At 36.6% G+C, this 23,707-nt stretch overlaps 1 protein-coding gene across 1 annotated transcript in view; it reads left to right on the top strand.

Annotated features, from left to right (window-relative positions):
- The window catches only part of MAP3K5 (mitogen-activated protein kinase kinase kinase 5), a 199,501-nt gene that overhangs the window by 91,733 nt on the left and 84,061 nt on the right, over nucleotides 1–23,707 (top strand). Inside the window, exons 9-10 of the mRNA XM_029943234.1 lie at nucleotides 15,228–15,340; nucleotides 21,714–21,873. Coding sequence (XP_029799094.1) covers nucleotides 15,228–15,340; nucleotides 21,714–21,873 — 273 coding nt within the window. The remainder of the gene's footprint in view (nucleotides 1–15,227; nucleotides 15,341–21,713; nucleotides 21,874–23,707) is intronic.

Raw genomic sequence — 23,707 nt, 5'->3', positions numbered from 1 at the left:
GTGCAAACATATGGTATCTGTCCTTCTCTGCCTGACTTATTTCACTTAGCATGACACCCTCAAGGTCCATCCACTTTCCTACAAATGGCCATATTTCATTCTTTCTCATTGCCATGTAGTACTCCATTGTGTATATATACAAGACTGCATACTCTTAAGAGGAATATAACAGAATCCAAACTCTATAGCATATCATCCAAATGTCTAGTATACCATTAGAAATTACTAGATTTATAAAGAAATAGTTAAGTGGACAATATCAAGTGTTGACAAGGATGTTAGAAGAATGGGAGTCTCTCCTGGTTGTGGTAGAGATTTTGGTATTATCGAGGAAAGTTGACAGCTGGCCTACCCTAGATCCAGCAAATCTACCCCTAGTTATAAACTCTAGAGAAATTCTTGAAGTTCTTCTGTATAAACTTAGGACATGGAAAAATAATTGAGCAAAAAAAAGTTGAGCAAAATGAACAAATGGCAGAATGATACATGGACTACTTTCTACCACTTATGGAAACTAAGAACAATTATAGACATCTAGTAAAGCTATAGATACATGAATGCGCATCATAACTTCCCAGCTCAGTATACTGGGTACCAGCGGGGAAGAAGGAGCAGAAGGGAGTAAGTCACATGTAGCTGCAAGAATACTTGAAACATTTCATTTTTAAGCTGAGAGGTGAGTATGTGGGGGTGCTGCTTATAATATTTTTTCTATATTTCTTAGTGTTCCTAAAACATTTTTAAAATATTCTCTAATAAAAAATATATATGTATGTCTATTAAAAGGAGGTTGACTTAAATCAGGAGCTCCTCAATTGATAGCCATACAACCTTTTAAGCTGTAAAACATAAATCTTAACTTTACAAATTCTTATATCATTTTAGCAGTTTAACCAGGGACTGAAATTGGGATAATGAATTATATAACCATGGAGGAGAACTTGGGGACAATGATTTCCTAGATCCTTATAGAAAGCTTTGGTTTGGACTTTTAAATTTTGTATGACAAAATTTTTAGTATAATCCAGAGAGTTTTATAGTTTCTTTTAACCAAGTTTTTCCCCCTGGTGTTAATAAAAGAGGAAGGAACCTATGCAGCCTTAATGTAACCAAAAAATGTATACTTTAAAATAATTCTTACTTGTAGAAGAATTAGAATCTGATATCTGGAAGCATTGTGCCAGTGTGAATGCTTTGATACAGTAGTGCTAATAAAAGGCATAGGTTACCTTTAAAAGCCTAGTTTTTATGGTCAGTGAATTCAGAAAGAAAACATCTTCTATGAAGTTAGTGTTTATCATGCACAGAAATAAAATAAAAAATGTTCCCCCATTTGAAAATAAAACAGTTTAGACTATCGAAAGCTTTCAAGGTGATGTAAAGTTCAGTTAAAGGAACAGAGTATTTTTTTTTCTAGTTGTGTTTTTATTTTAACTTTCTATAGTTTCAGATTCTGACTCCATTTTTATGGTTCTCATTTAGCTGAGGACTATTAACTTTATCTCAAAAGAGTGTTGTGTTCAATGTCTTCAGGTCAAATTGAAGATGTCAGAATTTTTATGATTTCATTTTAGGCTGGCCATTAATTTTCTAGTAAGAACTGGGAAGGAAGGCTGTTAGAGCTCAAAGCTTTTTAATGGGACAGTCCCTAAGCGTTGATCTTGTGAGTGTCACTCACGGACTTATTTAGTATTAAAAGGATGTCACTTTCACTGTAGATTACCTATCTGTAACCTGCCATTACTGTCATGTATATCCATACACCCATTTGCCATTTGTCCTAAGGGTTGCTAAGAAGTTCCCCCATCCTTGTTAAATAGGTGTTTTTTTCACACCTGTACACTTGTAAAGCTTCTTTGGTATTTCTTAATGTTTTGATCCAACTTTCACAGTGCTGCAAACACGCTCATTTGTGTTAGTGTGTTGGCATGGTACCTAACCTCCCTTTCTGTTAGAGCTGAGAAGTGAAAAGCACATTGTCAAGAAGCTGACATAAGAGGGTGTCCCTGAGGTCATTAGACATCCTGCCAGACTTACTCAGGGTTCTGTATATCCTGAGTCATGGGTCCCAGAGGGATACTTCAACTGGCGTTTTCTGAGCCATCATCCTCTCAGGGTTTTTACCTGTCAGCTGCCGGAGCTGGGATAAGGAGTGGGATGTCATGGCAGGCAGTCAGTCCTGCAGGCCTCTTCCCAGGGGCGTTTGCCATGGTCTGAATCATTTTCTGTTGACTTGCAGAGACAGAGATGTACCAACCACGGAAAATTTAAGGGGAAGAACTTCAACTCAGTAGTACAAGAGCCCCAAGCAGTTGTGACTCCAGTGGGTCATTGAGCTCTTTCTTGCAGTTCCCCATTTTACCATCTCTAATGAGTTCGGTGTTCTGCTCCGTATCGGAGGGGGAAAGTGTTGCCCTTCTCTGAGCATTGTATCTGGTACCGGCCCTGTGGCAAGGCACCATTTTACATCTGGGCAACTCTGTTTTCTGAGCGCTTTACTTGGGGGTTCGGAATGCAAAGATAGGAAATAAGAAAAAAGTTTCTGGTGCAGATTTTTTAAGTTTGCTGAATTGTGATATGTTGTTGGAATATTTTTTTTCTTCTGTTAGAACATACTCTGGCTGTTAAATCTTATCTGGGCCAGAGGCTGAGTGGTTTGAATGAACACATCCTGCTGATTCAAGTATAAAAAAAGAGTAGTTCCTTGACATTTGATGTTCTTCATTGTCACTTCCTTAGTTATTTTTGTCCATCAAAGCTCTTGTGGATGGCCACAATAATGCTGTTTTTTCTATACTTAAATTTTTTTAATCCAAGTGAAGGCATGAAAAAATGCCTTTTTGACCTTTACGTAATGAAACTGAGTTTACCTTTTAGTCATTATGAAGTATTTATCATAGCTGTTCACTATAAGGTTAAATATAAGTTAGAGAAAGCGGTGATGGTGCGTGTCACACCACGTTTGGGGCTGCTAGAGGGTATAGTACAAGATGAGAGAGTGGTGCTGGGCACATACCAGGCTTTCAGTGTAGAAAAAACTGTGACCCAAAAGCCTAGACTTACATCCTAAAAAAGAGGCCACAGAGTTTCTGAAGTGATAGGCTTAATTGGAATGACCCAGGGAAATACTGTAGACCATGACTTGGAGAACAAAGAAACAACCACGAAACAGTCATGCTGAATTTACATGCAGAGTGGCCTACCTGGAACATTTTGTTATATGTGGTATTTGTTCAGTAGGTGGAAATAATTATCAATCCCTTAAACTTTAGAGTTGACACAAGGTTTTTGTATATGCTGTTCACTGTTGCAGACTTAGAAGCACCTTGTAAAGAAGGCAAAGCTGACATTTTCCCTCCCATTGTTTGATGGGAGGAAACAATGTTTGATGTCCCATTATTAATAAAATTTCAAATCTAATTTTTCAGATTCAGTGTTGTTTTTACTATATCCTAATGGCTCTCTTTCCTAGAATTTCCGGGAATAGACATTTCCAGGAACATCTATACTGTTTCCTTTGAATAGGACTTTTGGGAGACTGATGTGAAATAAATGTTGAGTCAGTACTTGGAAACAGTGTGATCTTAGGCAAGAGAACCTTAAGAAAATTCCATTTTCTTAAAAAATAACGATAATAATTACCTAGAAGAATTAGAATGCTCTTACTGTCTTATAAGCAGCAGAATACCTTACTCCAATGGGCTTCAACAGTAAGAAACTGCATTTCCTAAAATATGAAGTCCAGAAACAGGGCTGGGTCTGGAGTAGGTTGAGTCAGCAGCCTAACAGTGTCATCCCAGGTCTGTTCCCTCATTACTGCTGTGGGTGACTCTGCCCTCAGGCTGGCTTTTAGGATTGTAAAGTGGTTGTGGCCATTCCAAGCACCAATCCAATTTAGCTACACCAAGGTCTGGAGAGGAAAGGAGGCCATCTTTTTCTGTCTCTTTTTCTTAGAACTGGGAAAACACACTCATAAAAACCTACCCCAGACTTTCCTTACATTTCTTTATGCTTCTAGTATTTCATCATCAACCCACGTCACTGGCAAGGAGGATGGGATTGTTACAACTACAACTGGCTTAGACTTATCCTATTAGGGGGACTAAATACTCTGTGATGAGAATGGAGTGAAGCAATGTATGTTAAAGTCCTGGAATGTAGTAGGCACTTTGTGTTCTAGCTTTAGTATATAATATGTGACCATGTTTTGTATTTCTTCATATATTGACATGAGCACAAACTAGATTAAATTTCCCTTTTCCTGAAATATTCCTAAAAGTTTTCTTTCTCTTCTTTCTGGATCTAGCTGAACATGTAGCTGAGGAGGGAAAAGTTACAACGTCTGTCTACTTTTTACAGGGGCTTATTTGAATGTCACACACCCCATGTGGAATAGACACTGCTTGTTTGCAGTCTGTTAGGTTTTAGACATGCTGGTATTCTCATTCTTAAGGAGAGATATGAAGTCAGTCAGGTTCACAGCTTCAGAAGGAAATCAGGTGTCCGTACCACATTAGTGTAACCATGTCTTTCCTGTTTTGTAAAGCCAAAAAGAGATCCATACCTGGGAAATTAAAATCATTAAGCCTGTTTTTAGCATTAATCTGTTCATTTTTCCATAGTAACTTGTGGAAGAACAGCCTTTCCTTATCAACTCATTTTCTTTTACGTCAGTGGCAGTGCTATTCAAACAATGATGTGTGCCTAATAACTACTTAGTTTTTACATTATTAATGGGGCTGGGTAACAACCAGTTGACCCACAAATAAAGACTAATGCCCAGTTTCCGTTTGCCAGATTTGCCCTTTTTTTCTTTTCCTTGGCTTCAAGATAGCTTTCTGTGTGTTATCTCTATTTCCACTATTGTCTATACCCCCCGAGTTTTATCTTACCATCATTCCACTCGCATTATTTTTGTTCAGTCCTTTATTATGTATGTTAGGTGAGTTTTCAAATTTTAGATGATTTTTATTTTTAGAACACAAAGCCTGAAAAGTTCGTAGTAATTCAGCATGACACTCAGCTCACTGATACCCAGATGTAGATGGCTCTCGAGAGAACAGAAGTTCCAGGATGACCTGGAGACCTGGGTAAATGCAAAGTGTGCCCACAGTTGCTTTGTAAACAAGCACCCTGGTAAATTGGGTGCATGCCTTGACCTTGATTGAATGCCACACTCAGCAAACGATAGTTTGCCTGAAGCTCTGTTATAGCCTGACCAAGTCAGAATCCAAGAGTGGTAATGTTCAGCGTCACGGTGGACTTTCCTGATTGGTGGCTGATGAGTCCTGAGCCCCTAAGGAGGGCAACTAAGGCTGGCTTTATGTAACTCAGAGGGATGAGTGGGGAGACTAGACATTTGCCAGGCATTTTGCTGAAAAGGAAGGAGAATATGGAAGAATAGGGGTGATTTCACTCAGTGAATTAAAGCAATTGTTTCCAAGCCTGGCTGAACATCACAGTCATTTGGGGAGTTTTTCAACAATGTGGATGGAGTTCTTTGCCCCGAGAGATCCTGCTTAGTGAATCCACTTTATTGAACAGATAAACCACAATTGATAATATGCTTATTTTCTTTTTATTACAGGTTTAGGTTTTCCGCATGTTTTGTTATCATTCTCTTCCTCCTAAATCTTTACTGTTCTTCCTATCCTCAAAGATTAATCTTAACCTGTCCTTTAGAGCTTTCCTACTGTGTCTCTTCCCATCTTCCGAACTGTCTTAGGATACATAAGGGTTTTACATTTTAATTTGAGAGAATTGGCAGTTACTGGAAGGATGCCTTTAGATTGGTCATAAACATAGAGAACTGTTCATTCTCAAGAGCAGTCAGGTGCACATTACAATCCTAAGCTATGCTTTCTTATTATCAATTGACAAGGATGAAAGAGAGGAGAGTACTTTATTATGGTGTGAATCAATGGGAAGGTCTCTCTCCTACACTGCTCTTAAGAAAGTGAATTGGTAAGACCTTTCTGGAAAGCAGTTTAGCATATGTATTAAGAGCCTTGAAATAGTTCGTGTTCATGTTCCTTAATCCAGTTATGTCCTTTGGAAACTGTCCTAAAGAAACAGCAGATATGGAAACAAAGATGTGTTTACAACAATGTTCACTACACTGAATTTTATGGTAACAAAAAATTGGGAGGAACCTAAATGTCCAACAGTAGGGCAAATGTTAAGTGAAGGATAACCTCCCCATATGATGGAATATTGTTCATTCAAAATTGTGGGGATGGAGTCTCGTGGCAAAAATATACATAACTTAACATTTTAACTATTCTTAAGTATAAAGTTCAGTGGCATAAAGTACAATCACCCTGTTGTGCAACAATTCACCCACAAGTCTTCTCATCTTAGAAAACTACCTCTATTAATTTGATTAGGTATTTCATATAGGTGGAATCATATGCTATTTGTCTTTCTTGCAGCTGGCTTATTTCACTTAACCATAATGTTCTCAATGGTCCATCCATGTTGTAACGTGTCACAATTCCCTTTTTTAAGGCTGAATAATACTCTATTTTGTGTATACACCATTTTATGTTTAATCACTCATCTGTTGATGACTTCTGTGTTTTTGGCCACTGTGAATAATGCTATGAACATTGGTGCACAAATATTGACTCCTCTGTTTTTGGTTCTTTTGGGTATATACCCAGAAGAAAATGGTAGTTTTTAAAAAAAATATTTGATAGTAACATGCATTATGATATCCAATCATAATTTAAAAAACAGATTATAAACTTAACATGTTTCTCTTTCTCTCGCTCTCTCTGGAAAAAACTATGAGAATAGCAAAAGGACTGGAAGAAGATGGTTAGAATTTTGGGTTATTTTATTTTTCTTCCTGACTTTCCTGTTATATACAATTATATACAGTTATATACAGGATTATACAGTTATATACAGGATTATATACAAATAAGTAGTTTGAAATGAAGAAAGGGTCCCCTTCCATCTACAGATCAAATTAACACAGTGATTTGTCACTAGTTTTCTTCTTATGCTGTCCTGCTTTGTCTGTGAGTTATTTTATGAGTGATAATTTAAGAAATATCCCTAGAGATGCAAAGCACCATGAAATTCTAATTTAATTACTTGTATGTCTCACAGAAAGAATCACAGCTGTTATATCACCAGGAAGGAAAAATGACAGCTAAATAGAAAGAACTTGACTTGAGCTCAGTTTCTTCTTTGATGGAAAGTAGATTCTCTTTAGCTAGAAATAATGAATTCAAGAATATTTCCTTTATTCTTGACTTTATTGAACATCTCAGTGCAGATGCAAAAAATGAACTGTCTTTGTTATATAAAGACTTCATCACTCACTTTATAATCAAGTACCTGCCTCTTTCAGAGCGAGCTTGCCATCAGGTGACAAATACAATTGCTAATAATAAAGCAGTCTTGAACAAAAATCTATTGCTCTAGAAGCTTGACTAAGAAGTTTGCATCTTTTCAATATAATAATGAAGAATGCAAATTATTTACTTTTTTTCCCAATAAATATTTTAGTACTGAAATAGGGAAAAGTCAACAATAGTGGACATAACTTGATACAGTTACTCAGATGTAGTCACCAGAATTCTCTTAAGATGTGAATATCTGGTTTCATCCTTAAGATTTCTTTCTTTCCTATATAGTCCTCTTTAATTTGGCTTACTCACCTCGAGCCATTTTATTTCTCTATATTTAGAAATCGTTTTACACTATTAATCATTGTTTATAGATTCCTTTATGTAAGGACTAACGTTGTTCATATTCATTTATCCTTTTGCTACTTAAACAGTGACATTTTCAACAACACGAGACATCTTCTTTGGTTCATTTTTAGGAGCCCATTCAGCAGTATTGCCATAGGAGTTCTTTTAAAATACTAGTCTTTAGTCTAATAAGATTGATCAAATATATCTGTGACAAACACCATTCTTTCCAAGAATATAGCAATACCTGTTTCTGTTGTATATAGAATACAAACTTTATTCTTAGTATAAAGAAGCAATTCTTCCTGCTTTTATTTCTCATAATTTTTGCTGTTTAACCCAACTCCCTTTTACTAAAAACCAAAACCAAAACAAAGACAAAAAAACAGAAAGTAATGAAAAAGGACTAAAAGAAAGGTGTTTTTTGTTGTTGTTGTTGTTTTTAAAACACACACAAAAGGGTGGGCAGGGAGATACAGAGAAGAGGGCTCCGGTTTAGAATCGAGCAGAATTAGGTGAAGATCCCACTTTACCACTGCTAATGTGCGTGACTCAGTGTCTACATGCTCTAGGGTCCTGATCAGTAAATTTGAGATAACCCACTCTATTTTAAAGAGTTGTCATAATTAGAAATATTGTGCTTGAAGTGTCTAGTGCAATGCCTTGTTCCTAGTGGTTGCTTAGTAATAAGGGGCAGCTATTATTATTGTTTCTGTTTTGGTATTGTTACTGTTTGGTATTAATCATAGCTTTCTTTAATGGAGAATATCATATGTGTTGCATTGTTATTGTTACTGTTTTTTGTTGTTGTTGTTGTTGTTAGAAATACACTATCCATCTTATTAGGAAGGTGGTATATCCCACCTATGACACCAGATTTGGGTGCATTTCTTGATTAATCCTCGTTATCAGTAAGTAGACTCTTTAAAAGGCTCATTGTGATTGTACCATGTGTATTTTTCCTTGGACATTTTCTGGAGAAAACTGCTTCTTCAGGCTGAGTCCCGGAAGGAGAACAATGTGGAGCAAAGCTGAGCCAACAAACATAGAAATGTGGCATGAATAGGCATTGCTAGCTCCTGGGATTAGCAGTTGTTTGATACTGTGACATACTTACCCTAAAATGACTGATACATCACCTGCAGCTAACATGGATAGTCTTTCTCTTTTAACATCTGTATGTCAAAATCTATATTTTAGTATTATTGTAGCATTTATATTTTAACATTAATTTATCAAGTTTGAGTCTAAAAAAACAATGAAATGATAAAATATGTTTAGAAAATTAGCACCAAGGAACTAGACAATAAAATATGCCAGTAATAAGAATCAGCAATAACTGACCTCCAAGCCAATAGACATGTTAGTAGTAGCATGTTAGTAGTAGCATGGAAAAAGAATCATATGCTACTTCTTCAAAAGAAACTGTGCTCGCCCTAGCAATAAATTAATTTCTCACATAAGACCCCCAATAGACCATAGTGAAAGCTATGTAAACAATATCCTCAGTATCTTTATTAAATAGTGAATTCCAACAACATTAAAATGTAATGTGGTGAAAATGATATACAGTTCACTAATTTAATGTGGTCTAAGGATATAGCTTTCTGGTCATATGCCTTTTATCAAAGTCAGGGTTTAGACTACTCGAGAAAGTGAGATTACTTGAATCTCCTATGAACTGCTATATTTATTTCTTATCTCAGCCTGGTTCTTGGTAAGAAGTGGGTGCTGACTTTCTTCATTCAGCAGCATTTCATATTCACCGGCAATGTGTTAGGCATCCCAATGATCTAGTCATTGGAGAGTCAGTGGCCAACAAGACTGACCGTGAGGTCCCTGCTCTCATAGAGCTTGCACTCTGCTGAGGAAGATAGATGACAAAGGAAAAGTAATTTCAGATTATTATGAATTCTGTAATAGATATAGAACTATACACAGTTTCCATTTTCTTCTTAAGTTGTATTACTAAATGGTTTTCAAGAAAACGACCATTTCACCTCGGTTGCCACATTTACTGGCATAAATTTGTTCCTAATATCCTTTTCCTTTCTTTTTAATGCTCATAGGACCTATACTAACGTCCTCTTTTTGATCCTGATAGCATAACAGTAGTTTATACTCTCTCTCTCTTTCTCTCTCTCTCTCTCTTTCTCTCTTGCTGTCTGATGAACAATTTGCCTTGGAGCTTATCAATTTTATTAATCTTCTTATAGAGCCAACTTTTGGCACTACTGATTTTCTTTATTGTACTTTTATATTTCATTAATTTCTTCTTTTTATACTTTGGGGATAGTATGCTGTTATTTTTCTAGATGGAAGTGTACAGCATTGATTTCTCAACCTTTCTCTTCTTCCAACATATGCATTTAAAGATATAAATTATTCTGCATCCCAGAAATGTTGATATATTGAACTTTCAATACTGTTCAGCTCACATATCTTTTCATTTTCACCATGATTTCTCTTTGGCCCCTGGGTTACTTAGAAGAAGGTTGGCCAACCCCCAAACACATCTTTCTTTCTTGTTCACTAGTTTGATTCTATTGTGAGAGAATACAACTCTGCATTATTTCAGTTCTTTGAAATTTGTTGAGAGTGCCTTATGGTCCACGATATGATTCCACTGTTGTTAGGTTTAGTGTTCTACATAAGCCATATAGATTAATTTAGTTAATCTTATTATTCAAGTCTTCCATACTCTCATAGATATTTTTTGTCTGCTTATTTGATCACTAAGAGAAGGGTTTTTAAATCTCCAGCTATGGATATAGATTTGTCTGATTTTTAGTTTTGCCCATTTTTGCTTTATACATTTTGAGGCCACATTAATAGGTATGTTTGGGATTATAAATTTTTCTGTTGAATTCACTCTTTCATCATTATGTAATGTAGCAACTTTTGCTTTCAGTTTAGTTTTGTCTGATACTAATATATAATCACAACAGATTTCTTTGGGTTAATATTTGAGTGATATGTCTTTATGCATCATTTTACTTTCAACTTAACTGTGTCCTTATATTTAAAGTGTGTTTCTTAAATGTATATAATTCTTTCTTTCTTTCTTTCTTTCTTTCTTTCTTTCTTTCTTTCTTTCTTTCTTTCTTTCTCTCTCTCTCTCTCTCTCTCTCTCTCTCTCTCTCTCTCTCTTTCTCCTTCCCTCCCTCCCTCCTTTCTTTCTTTCCTTACTTTTCTTACTTTTTTCTTTCTTTCTTAATGTTATGCAGTCTAATTTGACAGATCTCTTATTTGTAGTGTTCAGGTCACTTATATTTATTATGGTAACTGGTATTTGCAGTTATGTTACCATCTTGCTGTTTATTTTCTCTTTCATTGTTCTTTGTATTTTTAGGCTTCCATACCCTCCTTAGTTTCTATTAATTTAGTATTATATTTTATCCTCTATTAGCTCTTTACTAATACTTTCTATGCTATTATTTTAGTAGTTCCCTAGAGATTGCCATCTACATCCTTGACTTTTCCAGTCTACCTTAAGTTTGTACTTTACCACATCCTGAACAAGGAAAGAAACTTAGGGGAGTTTAAGTATTCAACAGTTTTTTAAAATATTAACATATTTTATATACAGTCACCTATTTGCCCTTTCTGTTACCTTTGTTTCTACAGTTCAGTGTTTAATCTGGAATTACTTTTCTGTAATCTAAACAAGTACTTTTAGTATTTTTTGTAGGTGTTTGGAAACATCTTTCTTGTAGCTTTTCTTTTTTTCTTGTATCACTCCAAGAATGTCATTGCATTATTTTTGGCTACCGTAGATTGCAAAGTCAGCGATCAATTTTATTGTTCCTTTAAAGATAATGTATCTTTTTCTTCTTTGGCTGATTTTAAGATTTTTCTGTGTCTTTGGTTTCAGAATTTAGACTGTAATTATTTTATTTTATCCTGTTTGAAGTTTGCTGAGCTTCCTGAATCTGTGGGTTAATGTTTTCAACAGTTTTGGAATATTTTTGGCCATCATGTCTTCAAATATTTCTTGTGTTCTGTATTCTCTCTCTCTTCTTTCTGGAATTACAATGATACGTATGTTAGAGTATTTAGCTGGGTCCCATATGTCTCCTGCTTCCCCCATATGTCTCATGTTTTCCCCTTCTCTTTTCTCTGTCTGCTTCCATTTCAATACTTCATATTGACCCGCTCTTCATTTCACCAAATCTGTCTTTTGCTTTGTCTAGTCTGCTATTAAACCTGTACAAAGAATTCATACTTCCAGATGTTTTATATTTTAGTTCTAGATTATTTTATTCTATTTTTAGTATATGTGCTGCCGAAGCAAGCATTATTTTATTCTATTTTTAAAGATAATTATTTTATTCTTTTAAAGTAATTTTTTATCCATTTTGTCCATCTTTTTCTTGATTTTATTTATCATATTTGTAATAATTATGTTAAACTCCTTGTCTATAAACTTCAACATCTGAATTATCTCTCTGTCAGCTCCTTTTGCCCGTTTTTGCTCAGTTGTTTATGGGTCACATTTTCCTGGCTTTTTGCATGTCTCAGGGTTATTGTGTCCTATACATTTTGTGTTTCAGAATTATTAAGATTGAAGCTGATTTTATTTTCTCCCACAGGAAGTTCTCACCTTCCTTTATTAGCCAGTTAGGATAAGAAGCTGATTACTTCAGAAAATGCAATGTCGTTGAGTTGGTCTGGGCTTCAGTTTGAGTTGACTCAGTCTCTCTCGATTTTGTCTCTGCTTCTTGGCTGTGCCCCCCCCACCCCTCAGCTTTTGACTGAGAGACACGCAGGTCTCTATCTCCTTATCCCTAGGTACTGGGGGACATTTCATTCCTGCCCTTTGAAGTTTTGAGTTTAACTCTTCATTCTTCCACATCATACAGCTCTTAAATTTGGTGATTTTTTGAGGAGGAGACTGTCATATATATATATATATATTTTTTTTTAAGTTTATTGATTCTGAAAAAGAGCAGAAAAAAGTAAATGAGGCACCTGGGAGGCACAGTTGGTTAAGCGTCCAACTCTTGATTTCCACTCTGGTCATGATCTCACGGTTTGGCGATCAAGCCCAATGTCTGGCTCTGCACATATAGGGTGGAGCTTGCTTCGGATTCTCTCTCTTCATCTCTCTTTCTGCCCCTCCCTTGCTTGTGCTCACTCTCTCTCTGCCACAAAAAGCCAAAAAGAGAATAAGGTTAATATATTTATTTTGAGAGAGACAAGACAGCGCAAGTTGGGGAGGGGCAGAGAGAAAGATGGAGGGAGAGAGAATCCCAAGCAGTCTCCACAGTGCCAGCGCAGAGCCCAACGAGGCAGGGCTCAAACCTAGGAAACTGAAATCATGACCTGAGCCGAAACCAACAGTCAGGTGCTTAACCAACTGAGCCACGCAGGCTCCCTGGGACTGTTAGTATCTGTTGCAGGCTCCTCTTGCAGGTGGCACTTCACTTCTAAGTACTGCCAGACTTCAGGGGATTTCATTCTGCCATCTGAGCCCTACCTCATCTCCCAGCCTTCTGTACAACCCAGCATGCAACAAATGTCCTGTGGACATTTGAACTATTTCCATAATTTGGCTACTGTCAACAGCACTGCTGTAAACATCGAAGTGAATATGCCCATTTGAATCAGCATTTTTGTATTTTGAATAAATGCCTAGTAGTGCAATTGCTGGGTTGTAGGATAGTTCTTTTTTTAAATTTTTGAGGAACCTCCATGCTGTTTTCTTGAGTGACTGCACCAGTTTGCATGCCCACCAGCAGGCAAAATGTCCCCTTGCTCCGCATCCTCACCAACATCTGTTGTTTCCTGAGTTATTAATTTTAGCTAAACTGACAGGTGTTGAGGTGGTATCTCATTGTGGTTTGGTTTGTATTTCTCTGATAATGAGTAATGTTGAGTATTTTTTCATGTGTCTATTAGCCATTTGGATAGTTTCCTTGAAAAACTGTCTATTCATGTCTTCTGCCCATTTCTTCACTGGATTATTTGTATTTTTGGGTGCTGAATTTGAGAAGTTTTTTATAGATTTTAGATACTGACCCTTTACCTGATACATCATTTGCAAATATCTTCTCCCATTCCCTCGGCTGACTTTTAGTTTTGTTGATTCTTTCCTTTGCTGTGCAGAAGCATTTTATCTTGATGAGGTCCCAGTAGTTCATTTTTGCTTTTGTTTCCCTTGTCTCCAGAGACATGTCAAGTAAGAAGTTGCTGTGGGTGAGGTTAAAGAGGTTGCCTCCTGTTTTCTCCTGTAGGATTTTGAGGGTTTCCTATTTCACATTTAAGTCTTTCATCCATTTTGAATTTCTTTTGTTGGACTGTGTTTTTTGATCACCAAGAGTGATGCAGTTGGAAATTTCACCTCCAGCACTATTTGATCCAGCTCATTAAGGTTAATACTTACTTGATTCTTGTTTCCATTCAGAGATACTTCTTCTACTTAAAAAATAAGGCCCTTTAAAAGGGCACGTGATCCATAATATCAAGAAAAATGTACTTTTTCCTTTCCTTTTGAAGTTTAACTTATCATTTTAAGTTATGGGAAATTTCAAGCATGTAGAAAAGGCTAGAATATGCTGGAATGCACACTTCCGTGACCATCACCACTTTTGCTATTCTTACCTTTTTGTTTAAATCGTTAATGATTTAAATGGGAATGCTTTATCTTGGAATTGTAATGTATTTTTTCTACATAGCTTTTTTTTTTTTGGTATCACCAAATGGTGATTCATTCAGTGTGTAGTCCTCAAATTTCCTCAATTTGAGTTATTAAAGATAAAGATTTTGTCTTTTAGACTTGTCTCAAGCAGTTTCTAATGGTCACTAGGGTGTTTGTTTTAATTTTCTTTTTCTTCGTGCTCCCAAATGTAGTAATACTGAATATTGTGCCTGTTAAATGATGCATGTGAGGGAACTCTTGGACCAAATCTAATAAGTGTTAACCTTGAAAATACAGTGGATGTGCAAACACTGAAGTCTTTTCAGATGTTGAATTGTTTTTCCAAGGGTGATATTTAGTGTCATGCATATTCAGAAAAGGGTTCTTATTCTCTTGAGCCAAAATTAGTATGCACAGGCACAATCTCTGTTTTTCTTAATTTCTTAGTGCAATTGACATTCTTTATTTTGTTTCTATATTACTCGTATGAAACTGATTGTTTCGGTGTGTTGCCTAGATGATCCTCTCATTGCTTTGTATATTTTTAAGACTTTTTAAAAAATGGGGTTCTTATTTTTTAATTACCACTGCTTACACATGTGTACACACACACTCTATCACATTTCTGGTAGATTGTTGAAAAGGGGTTTTTAAAAGAGAGAGGCTACTATGATAAGGGTGAGTTAAGTAAGGGGATACAATGGAGCTAAGGTGAGGAAAGGCCATTTCATAAGCATTAAATCCTAACAGCACACCAGATTCTGGGTGGAAGGCCAGTGGAAATTTTTGCTTGCTCAGGCATTGAAGTTATGCAAACAGAAGCTATTGCACACCCAGAGTTTCATGATTGAGAAAGTAAACTTGTACATTTTTTTTAATAGGTTCAAAAAGGCATTTGAATCTGAGCCATCGCTGCAGTCAGGAATTAATTATGCGGTCCTTCTCCTGGCAGCTGGGCACCAGTTCGAATCTTCCTTTGAGCTCCGGAAAGTTGGTAATTGCAGCTTGATATTTTACATGGAAATCAAGAAACTGGACCCAACTTGGTACAAAGAAAAAGAACCATTGATAGATAGACCCTTTGCTTGTTACCTTACCCGACTTTCTGAAAAAAAATTACTGTATCTCCTTGCTTAGTGTTCCCTGATTGTGCCGAATCCTAATATTGGGATGTAATTTGGTTTTTAGTTTATTTCACCTGTTTCTAAAAAGCCCCTGGTTAATATTTATTGTTCTAGCATAAACTAATCTTGAATATATGGGCTCTGCATTCAGCCTCAACTCCAAAATAAGGTAATGTGTGGAGCATCAGAAACACTTCCTATTTTAGAGTGAGAGAAGGAGGAAGAAGGAGGAGAAGGAGAAGAAAGAGAAGAAGAAAAGATCTCTGATAGTTTCTATTTCTGATTCCCCTCTACACCTTCAAACACTGATTTCAGTGGTATTGGAGGTGGAGCCTCCTGAAGCCCCCAGACCAGCAGGCCAAGCAGATGGCAGTCTTGGCAGTGACCAGTCTCCTTGGAGACCATCTCTGGATTGTAGCCATTGACAGGATGTGCTTTTGTCCCTTTTATCTGTGGACATCAGCTCATCTTCTTTGGAATTTGAAGAATTATGGCATTTTAGTGAATAAATTTTGTGTGGTTTTCTTGGTTCTGGCTTTCATAGCAATTTTTAAGGTTTTACCTACTAGAATACCACACCAGTATGGTAATGAGATATTTTGCTCTCTCTTAGTGTCTAACCATTCTCTTTCAGGGACTCTTTCCAACTCTTGTAGGAGTCATTACTACAGACCTAGAAATATGCCATATTTTTCATAGAGGGAAAAAAAATTGCTCTTAGTGAATCCACGAATTGCAGAAGAATCTTTTCCTTTAAGATTTTTAACTGGAGAATGTTTTTGTTTAGTTTTCTTTCAAGAAAAATGAGTCCTGGACTTTTTTACATTCTTGGGAAGGGCTTATAAAATAGCCATGTGTAAGGTTGTGGGAAATCCTTGATGGGAAAGAAAGTTTGAGTATTAAGTAATTTTTGAAAGGGCCCAGAATGATAAAATACTTGTTGCTACTGGATTGCACTGATATTCGATGCACAAAGCTTTATTTGAAATGATTTTTCAGTTGGTAAATGAAATCAGAGATAGTGCATTTCAACTTGTACTTTTCAGAAATTATTATTCTAAAAAAATTTTATTTAAGGATGATTTTAAAATGCTACACTATGCTAGCCAAAATTCTTTATGTACTAGTGATCTAAAAATAATTTGTACTGCTATGTTCTTAAACTTAAGGTGAAGTTTTATTGAAGGCTCCAGATCATTGCAGGAATTGATGCTAATTTGCATTTATTGATAGAGGAGTAACATCGTGGCTTGAAAATGTACCTATTCTAAATTCTCATTTTTAAGTTAAATGTAGATTAAAATGATCAGCACTCTGCTAAGAGAATAGATCTCATCACAAAAAAGAAATGATATTTATGTGATATGTTGGAAATATTAGCTAAAACCATGATAGTAGCCATTTTGCAATATTTAAGTGTATGAAAGAAACACATTTTACACCTTAAACTTATACAATATTAGATGTCAATCGTATCTTACAATAAAGCTGAGGGAAAAGAGGGGTGCCTGGGTGGCTCAGTTGGTTAAGCGTTCAACTTTGGCTCAGGTCATGATCTCATGGTTCGTAGGTTCAAGCCCTGCATAGGGCTCTGTGCTGACAGCTCAGAGCCTGGAGCCTGTCTTCAGATTCTGTGTCTCCCTCTCTCTCTGACCCTCCCCTGCTCATGCTGTCTCTGTCTCTCTCTCAAAAATAAATAAAAAGCATTTAAACAAAATTAAAAAAAATTTTTAAAGGCTGAGGGAAAAGAAGAATGGTCAGCACTCGGAGGATTGAGGAACTTTAATTAATATAACTTTCTACAGAAAACATACTTTAATTTTTTTTCCAAGAACTCATTCACAGTATATGTTGAACAGGCATTTAAAGTTGAATTTTCAATTTTGCAAAGAGCAAAACATACACAGACTTAAAATATGGTTTGACAATGAATTTTTAGCCACTTCAAAAATCAAATTTTAGGTTTCTAAAATACTGTGATATACTCTCCAAATTGTAATGTCCTTTATAACTAAAAGGCAATTAAAACTCAAGAATTCAGATTGTACTCAACATAAATTATGCTCATAACCATAGGCTGACCTAAAGTTAATTTTTTACGGCAAAATAGGAATAAAATAATTTTCAAAGAAAAACACGAGTTAACTCAATAAATTAATAGTCTAATAATACGTGTAAAAAAAGAAGACTAAAACACATTTTGCATATTTTAAAGATACACTTTTAAAAAGCATTTTATATGCTTTAATCAAATTGTTCAGTAATTTATATCTTCCTATATTTCTTCTCTTGATCCCCTGCAGTTGTGCAAATTAGCCTGAATCAGTGACTTCCCTTTAGTAATCAGACGCTTTTTTAAATGAAATCTCTTCTTTAGACACATTTTGAAATTTTGATTTTTTTATATAAAAGGTAAGCAATTAAGATTTAAGATACCATAAGATAATCACTAAATCGGAAGTGTCTAAACATACCATCTTAAATTTAAGATCTCTAAGGTAAGACACTATTCTTAACTGTCCTAATCTATTGCCCAAAGACTCTCAATAATGGCCATGTGTGTATTTGAGGTCAAGACTAACTACTTCATGATCTGTGTTTCACTTTCCCAGTTTTTTAATAATCATTGATATTTAGACTACTTAAAACTAGGATTTAAAACACAGAACTCCGAGGTGCCTGAGTGGCTCTGTTGGTTAAGCATCTGACTCTTGATTTTGGCTCAGGTCATGATCTCACAGTCCTGAGATTGAGCCCTTTGTTGGGCTCTGCACGGAGCATGGAGCCTGCTTGGGATACTCTTGCACCCTCTCTCTCGTTGCCTCTCCCCTGCTCATTGTCTCTGTCTGTAATAAAAAGAAAAGAAATCCACAGAACCACATCTTAACATGTTTTCCTATTTCCAGCTTCACAAGACTTAAAATTAATGTTCAGATTTTAGCTAAGTAACAAATGATTTTCCCATTTCTGTGGGATTTTTAACTATGAGACATTTTGTGGGAGAAAGTCAGAATTAGGGGTTTGATGATGTAAGGATGATGTCATAGAAGAACAGGGTGCTTCGAATTGAGACAAACTACTATTCGAATCTCATTTTCAGAGAGCAATCAAAATGAAATCTGTATTACTGAATATAAAAGTCCATGATTCTATAAAGATAACTTAATAAAGGAAATCAAAACAAAAACAAAATGCATCACCAACCACAGCACAACTCATTTGTCATGGATAGAGATGACCAGTTTCTCAGAAAATGGGAAATTATAGAGAAAAAATTACATCCCTTCCTTTTTTAAGAGACACCACAGCTCATCTGGTGGATGAGGCACAGCTCTTCTTTCAGTATGCTTCATACTAAATGTGTTAATCCTTGGGAGAGGGTGGTCTTCAAAAGAATTCTAGTTAATGAAGTAGAGGGAATGATAAGACTGACATTGATAGTGATGTTGTAATAATGATCATCAGAACTAAAACCATTAAGTGAAAATTTTTGTTTTTCTTTATTTTTGAGAGAGAGAGAGAGAGAATGTTCATGCACAAGGGAGTAGAGAGAGGGGTAGAGAGCGAAATCCTAAGCAGGCTCTGCACTGCCAGCACAGAGTCCGATGTGGGGCTCGAACCCATGAACTCTGAGATTATGACCTGAGCCAAAACCAAGAGTTGGACACTTAATGGACTGAGCCACTTGGGCGCCCATGAAAATGTTTATTTTTTTAAAAAAACTTCATTTCATCATATTTACATGATACCAAACTTCACTCACAGATTGCTTGTTAGCCACAAAGGGCAAATGTGCCTATAGAATCTGGTCTATATATGCCCTCCAAGGGTCCGGCTGTCAGTAAGCCAGCCAGAATCCCTAATAGTGAGATCGCCCAACTGTGCTTCTTCCTGTGATGAACATGGAGTAAGCGGTAGCTCCTGTCACATAGTCTCACCCAGATTTTAAGATCTAATGTCCAGTTGATAGGAATCGCAGTGGCTATAAAAATAAGTTAGACAACACAGATGTGTCAGGTTCATGCCAAGGTCAAAGTTAAATGTCACTCCTATAATACAAACTTCTGGCATGTAAGCACAAATCCGAAATTTTCTTTTAACACTGGTACTGTGATTTTCCTGTTACGAATTGTTATAGTCCCTATTTAAATGTTTGACATGATTTGCTGCTAGATCGATCCTCAGTTCATTGTTCTGCAAACATAACACAATATAAAGAGCTCATTTTCAAATGGGGTTAGTAGAGACACCTATTTTCAGTGTCTCATTTTCCCCATGCACTTTGTTCTTTGTATTCATTGACTTTTCTATTATACCTAGATAGGACATCATGGATGTAGTTGCATACCTGTGTGTAACTTTTCATCTTATGAAATTTTAAGGAGGCAAAGCTATTCTCTAACTTATTATCACAAAATGTGAAGGATTCCCAAATGGACTTTTTCTTTCTTTTGTTTTCTTTTTAAAGAGAGAGATTGTGAGTGGGAGAGAGGGGTAAAGCGGGGAAAGAGAGAGAGAGAGAGAGAGAGAGAGACAGACAGACAGAGAGAGAGACAGAGAGAGACAGAGAGAGAGAGAGAGAGAGCGAGAGAGAGAAAGAGATAGGGAAAATCCGAAATAGGCTCCATACTGAGCCTGGCACCTGACACAGGGCTTGATCCCATGGCCCTGGGATCATGAGCTGAGTTGAAATCAAGAATTGGGTGCTCAGCTCATTGAGCCACCCAGGCACCTTACAAACGGACTTTTTTCCTGAAATGCTCCAGGATGCTTAACTGTAATTATATCATAAAAAGTAACATAACATTTTTAAAAGATTATTTTGTTAAAGTATAATTTCCCCCCAAATTCATACCTCTTAGGAAATCTAAAATAGAACACTTGTAAAATATTTTATTTAATTCCATTAATATAGAAAAAGAGGATATGTTCAGTTCAGAGTGCATTTAAAAAGCTAGGGTATTCATAGATCAATAACAAAGAAATGTTAGGATTAGATTTCTGAATTTGATTGAAAAACAAATTAGGCCCAATAGGTCATAAATCTTAGGGATTATCTGTTTTACTAGACAAAACTATTTGCATCTCTACTGAACAAAATATGCAAGTTAACAAGTAAACTTTTCTATGTCTGAGATCTTTAATAAACAGTAAAGAGTGAACTTGCCACACTTTCCCTAGACAGTTCTTGAGGTACCTGATGCCACTGTGTTGAAATGGTATGTCCTGGGGTGCCTGGGTGGCTCAGTCAGTTAAGCATATAGCTTGGGCTCAGGTCATGATCTCACAGTTCGAGGGTACGAGCCCCGCATCAGGCTCGGAGCCTGGAGCCTGTTTCACATTCTGTGTCTCCCTCTCTCTCTGACCCTCCCCAGCTCACACTCTGTGTGTGTGTCTCTCTCTCAAAAATAAATAATAAAAAAAAACCCAACTCTTGAAATGGTGTGTCCCAGTTTTTTACCTTAGTCCCATGTCTCAGATAATTTTCCTGATACTTTTGTGTTGTGAGTACTAGTGGCAATTAACAGTTCTACAAGGATATATTCTTTCTAAACAAACAAAGGATTACAAATGCAAGAATATTACAAGGCAGAGTAGAGACAAAAATTTATAATGAAATGCAAAAAACCCAGAAGAACCAAAACAATGTTGAAAAAGAACAAAGTTGGAAGATTTACATTACCTAATTTTCAAATATTATTACAAAGCAACAGTAATCAAGACAGTATTATCTGTCACTTTCCTTATTTCTTTAACGTCCTAAGTGTATAATTGCTTTTGCAAGTAAAATTATTATTAATTATTGCTTAATTACTATTTTTATTATTATTTATAATTATTAGTGATTGGCCCAATTATACTCAATGCTATGAGTGATAGGATTGCAGCATATTTCCCTTTCAGATAGCTAAAAGAATCCTTGTTACTGTAAGGGAGGCAAGGTGGTTACCCAGCCAGCTGTTACCACCTTTTAACTTACGCATATACAGCCAGACATACATTAAAATTCTGGAATGCACATCCAAATGACAGTGGCAGTTATCTTTGGACTTTGAAATTAAAGTGACTTTTTTTAGTGAACTTAAACCCTTTTTATAATTGAAACTTAAAGCTATTTGAATCTGAAAAGAGCAAATAAAAGCTTATTGTATTTTAATAGAAAGTCTGGCTTTTTTTCTAATTAAAAAGGGTCTGCCTGGGTGCTGTGTGTTTGTAACACTGTACTTCCTGTTGCTCTTCCAGGGGTGAAGCTAAGTAGCCTTCTTGGTAAAAAGGGAAACTTAGAAAATCTCCAGAGCTACTGGGAAGTTGGATTTTTTCTGGGTGCCAGTGTCCTGGCCAATGACCACATGAGAGTCATCCAAGCCTCTGAAAAGCTTTTTAAACTGAAGACACCAGCATGGTAATAGTAAAGTGTTATGTGCTTAAGCAATTACTCTAATAAACGACTCTTGTCACTTATTTCCAAATTGTTCTATTTGTTGAACTGATGACTAGATTGATTTGATTTGCTTATAGAGTGAGATGTAGAATTTAGAGGAAAACCTGATGTTTGTAAATAAAATGTGTTGAATATAGGTTTTGATGATTTTGGACATAGGGGAGGTCTGCTTGCCTTCAGCTTAGCCTTTTCATGACATTGAGCAACCCGCTAGCCCAAGTTGGCCAGTGTTACCCACACGAATCATGCAGAGGCCTCACCCACAAACTGAATTGGTAGATTCACAGATTTTTAAATCTCAGTCTCCCACATTTATGCCACAAACATATGCCCTTTGTTCTCTTGATGACCTAATCTCAGTTTTGGGATTCATTCTTGATTTTCACTTCATTATACTCAGGCTTGTTAATGCATTTAAATGTTTCCTATATGTGTGTGTTTCTCTAATTTCAAATTGTTCCTAGAGTGTCCCCAAGTCTCATCATTATGTATGTGATAATTGAAGAGATGACAGCAAAATTCCCTGTGCATTTAGCACTGTTTTGGAAAACAGTGCTGATTTTATTATGCATCATGTGTAATGATCACTAGCTGTAAAAACTTTAGAAGGTTAACTGTGATATCAAGAAGGGCTCAGGGCAGCTCAGAGCCCGGGCGACTGACTTGTTTTTCTCAAAGGAACACTTGAGGACATGCTTACCACCATTGGTCCCCATGGCTTCCTAAAAGGATTCCTCATGTTCGGGTCTCTCATTAGCAAACCCTCCTCAGTGTCACATCCATTGTGATCTTTCTGAAAATCCATGTCTGACCCTTCCCCTCCACGGAAATCCTTAAATTAGTATAGTTTCCTGGCTCCTGGCAGCCTAGGGGATAAAGTCCACTTCCTTGGCTGACGAACAGTGTTTACCTTTTAGTCATTCCAGCCTTAGATCTTCACACACACACACACACACACACACACACACACACACACCAGGTTAAACTGCTCTCCAGTCACATGGAATGTGCCAGACTGTGGCTTCATGCATTTGTGCCTCAGCACATGCTGAGAAGGCCTCTTCTGGGGACCTTCCTAAATCTGCCCACAGACCAGACCCCGACCTAAAACCCTTTCCTGCATCCAGATAGAAGCAGGTGGCTGTTACTGCATACACACATGCAATTAGTTCATCTCCTGCAGTCTTTCACCTTTGTCATTTTTAAACCACATTTCTATCGATAGTGACCACATGTATGACTTGGGTTAATTGTATCTCTGTGCAGTGGTGGCCCTCCTGACACTTAGATCACTCTGCCATTCCTGCCTCCTCAGCACTGTGCGCCACTTTGGAACAGGGCTGTCCTGTCAGTGCGGTGTCTGCAGTCGCCATTCAGCAAGTGACATGAAATAAATGAACCAATAAATGCTGGGCTACGTGCAGCCAAATTTGTCATTTCTTCCCAGGGATCATTTTGATGGTCCAGAAAAAGGCTGAAGCCCAGGTCCAGAGGGCTTTGGTTTGAGGTGTTCCAGCTTCTGTTGACAAGAAAGCAGACATTATTTTAGCAATAACCACAAAGCCTTAAGTGTCCATCCCCTTAATGTTAATGTCCGTGTTTAGAGTTTATGAAGTACTTGCATACCCATTAACTCATATAATTATCTTGCTCCTCATTTTTTCCTAACTTTTTCCTTTGAGACTCCATCTGTCCTGTTAGGTTAGAGGGTATTTGTATAATACGTAAACTGAGTTGCTTCAAAGCAAAATAATGATCTCTTATGAAGGGTCTATTTAGAAAAACTTCCCTGAGG

The sequence above is a fragment of the Suricata suricatta genome, chromosome 7 (assembly GCF_006229205.1).
Source record: "Suricata suricatta isolate VVHF042 chromosome 7, meerkat_22Aug2017_6uvM2_HiC, whole genome shotgun sequence".
In the NCBI taxonomy this organism is placed as follows: Eukaryota; Metazoa; Chordata; class Mammalia; order Carnivora; family Herpestidae; genus Suricata; species Suricata suricatta.
This window is presented reverse-complemented; position numbering and strand designations above follow the sequence as displayed.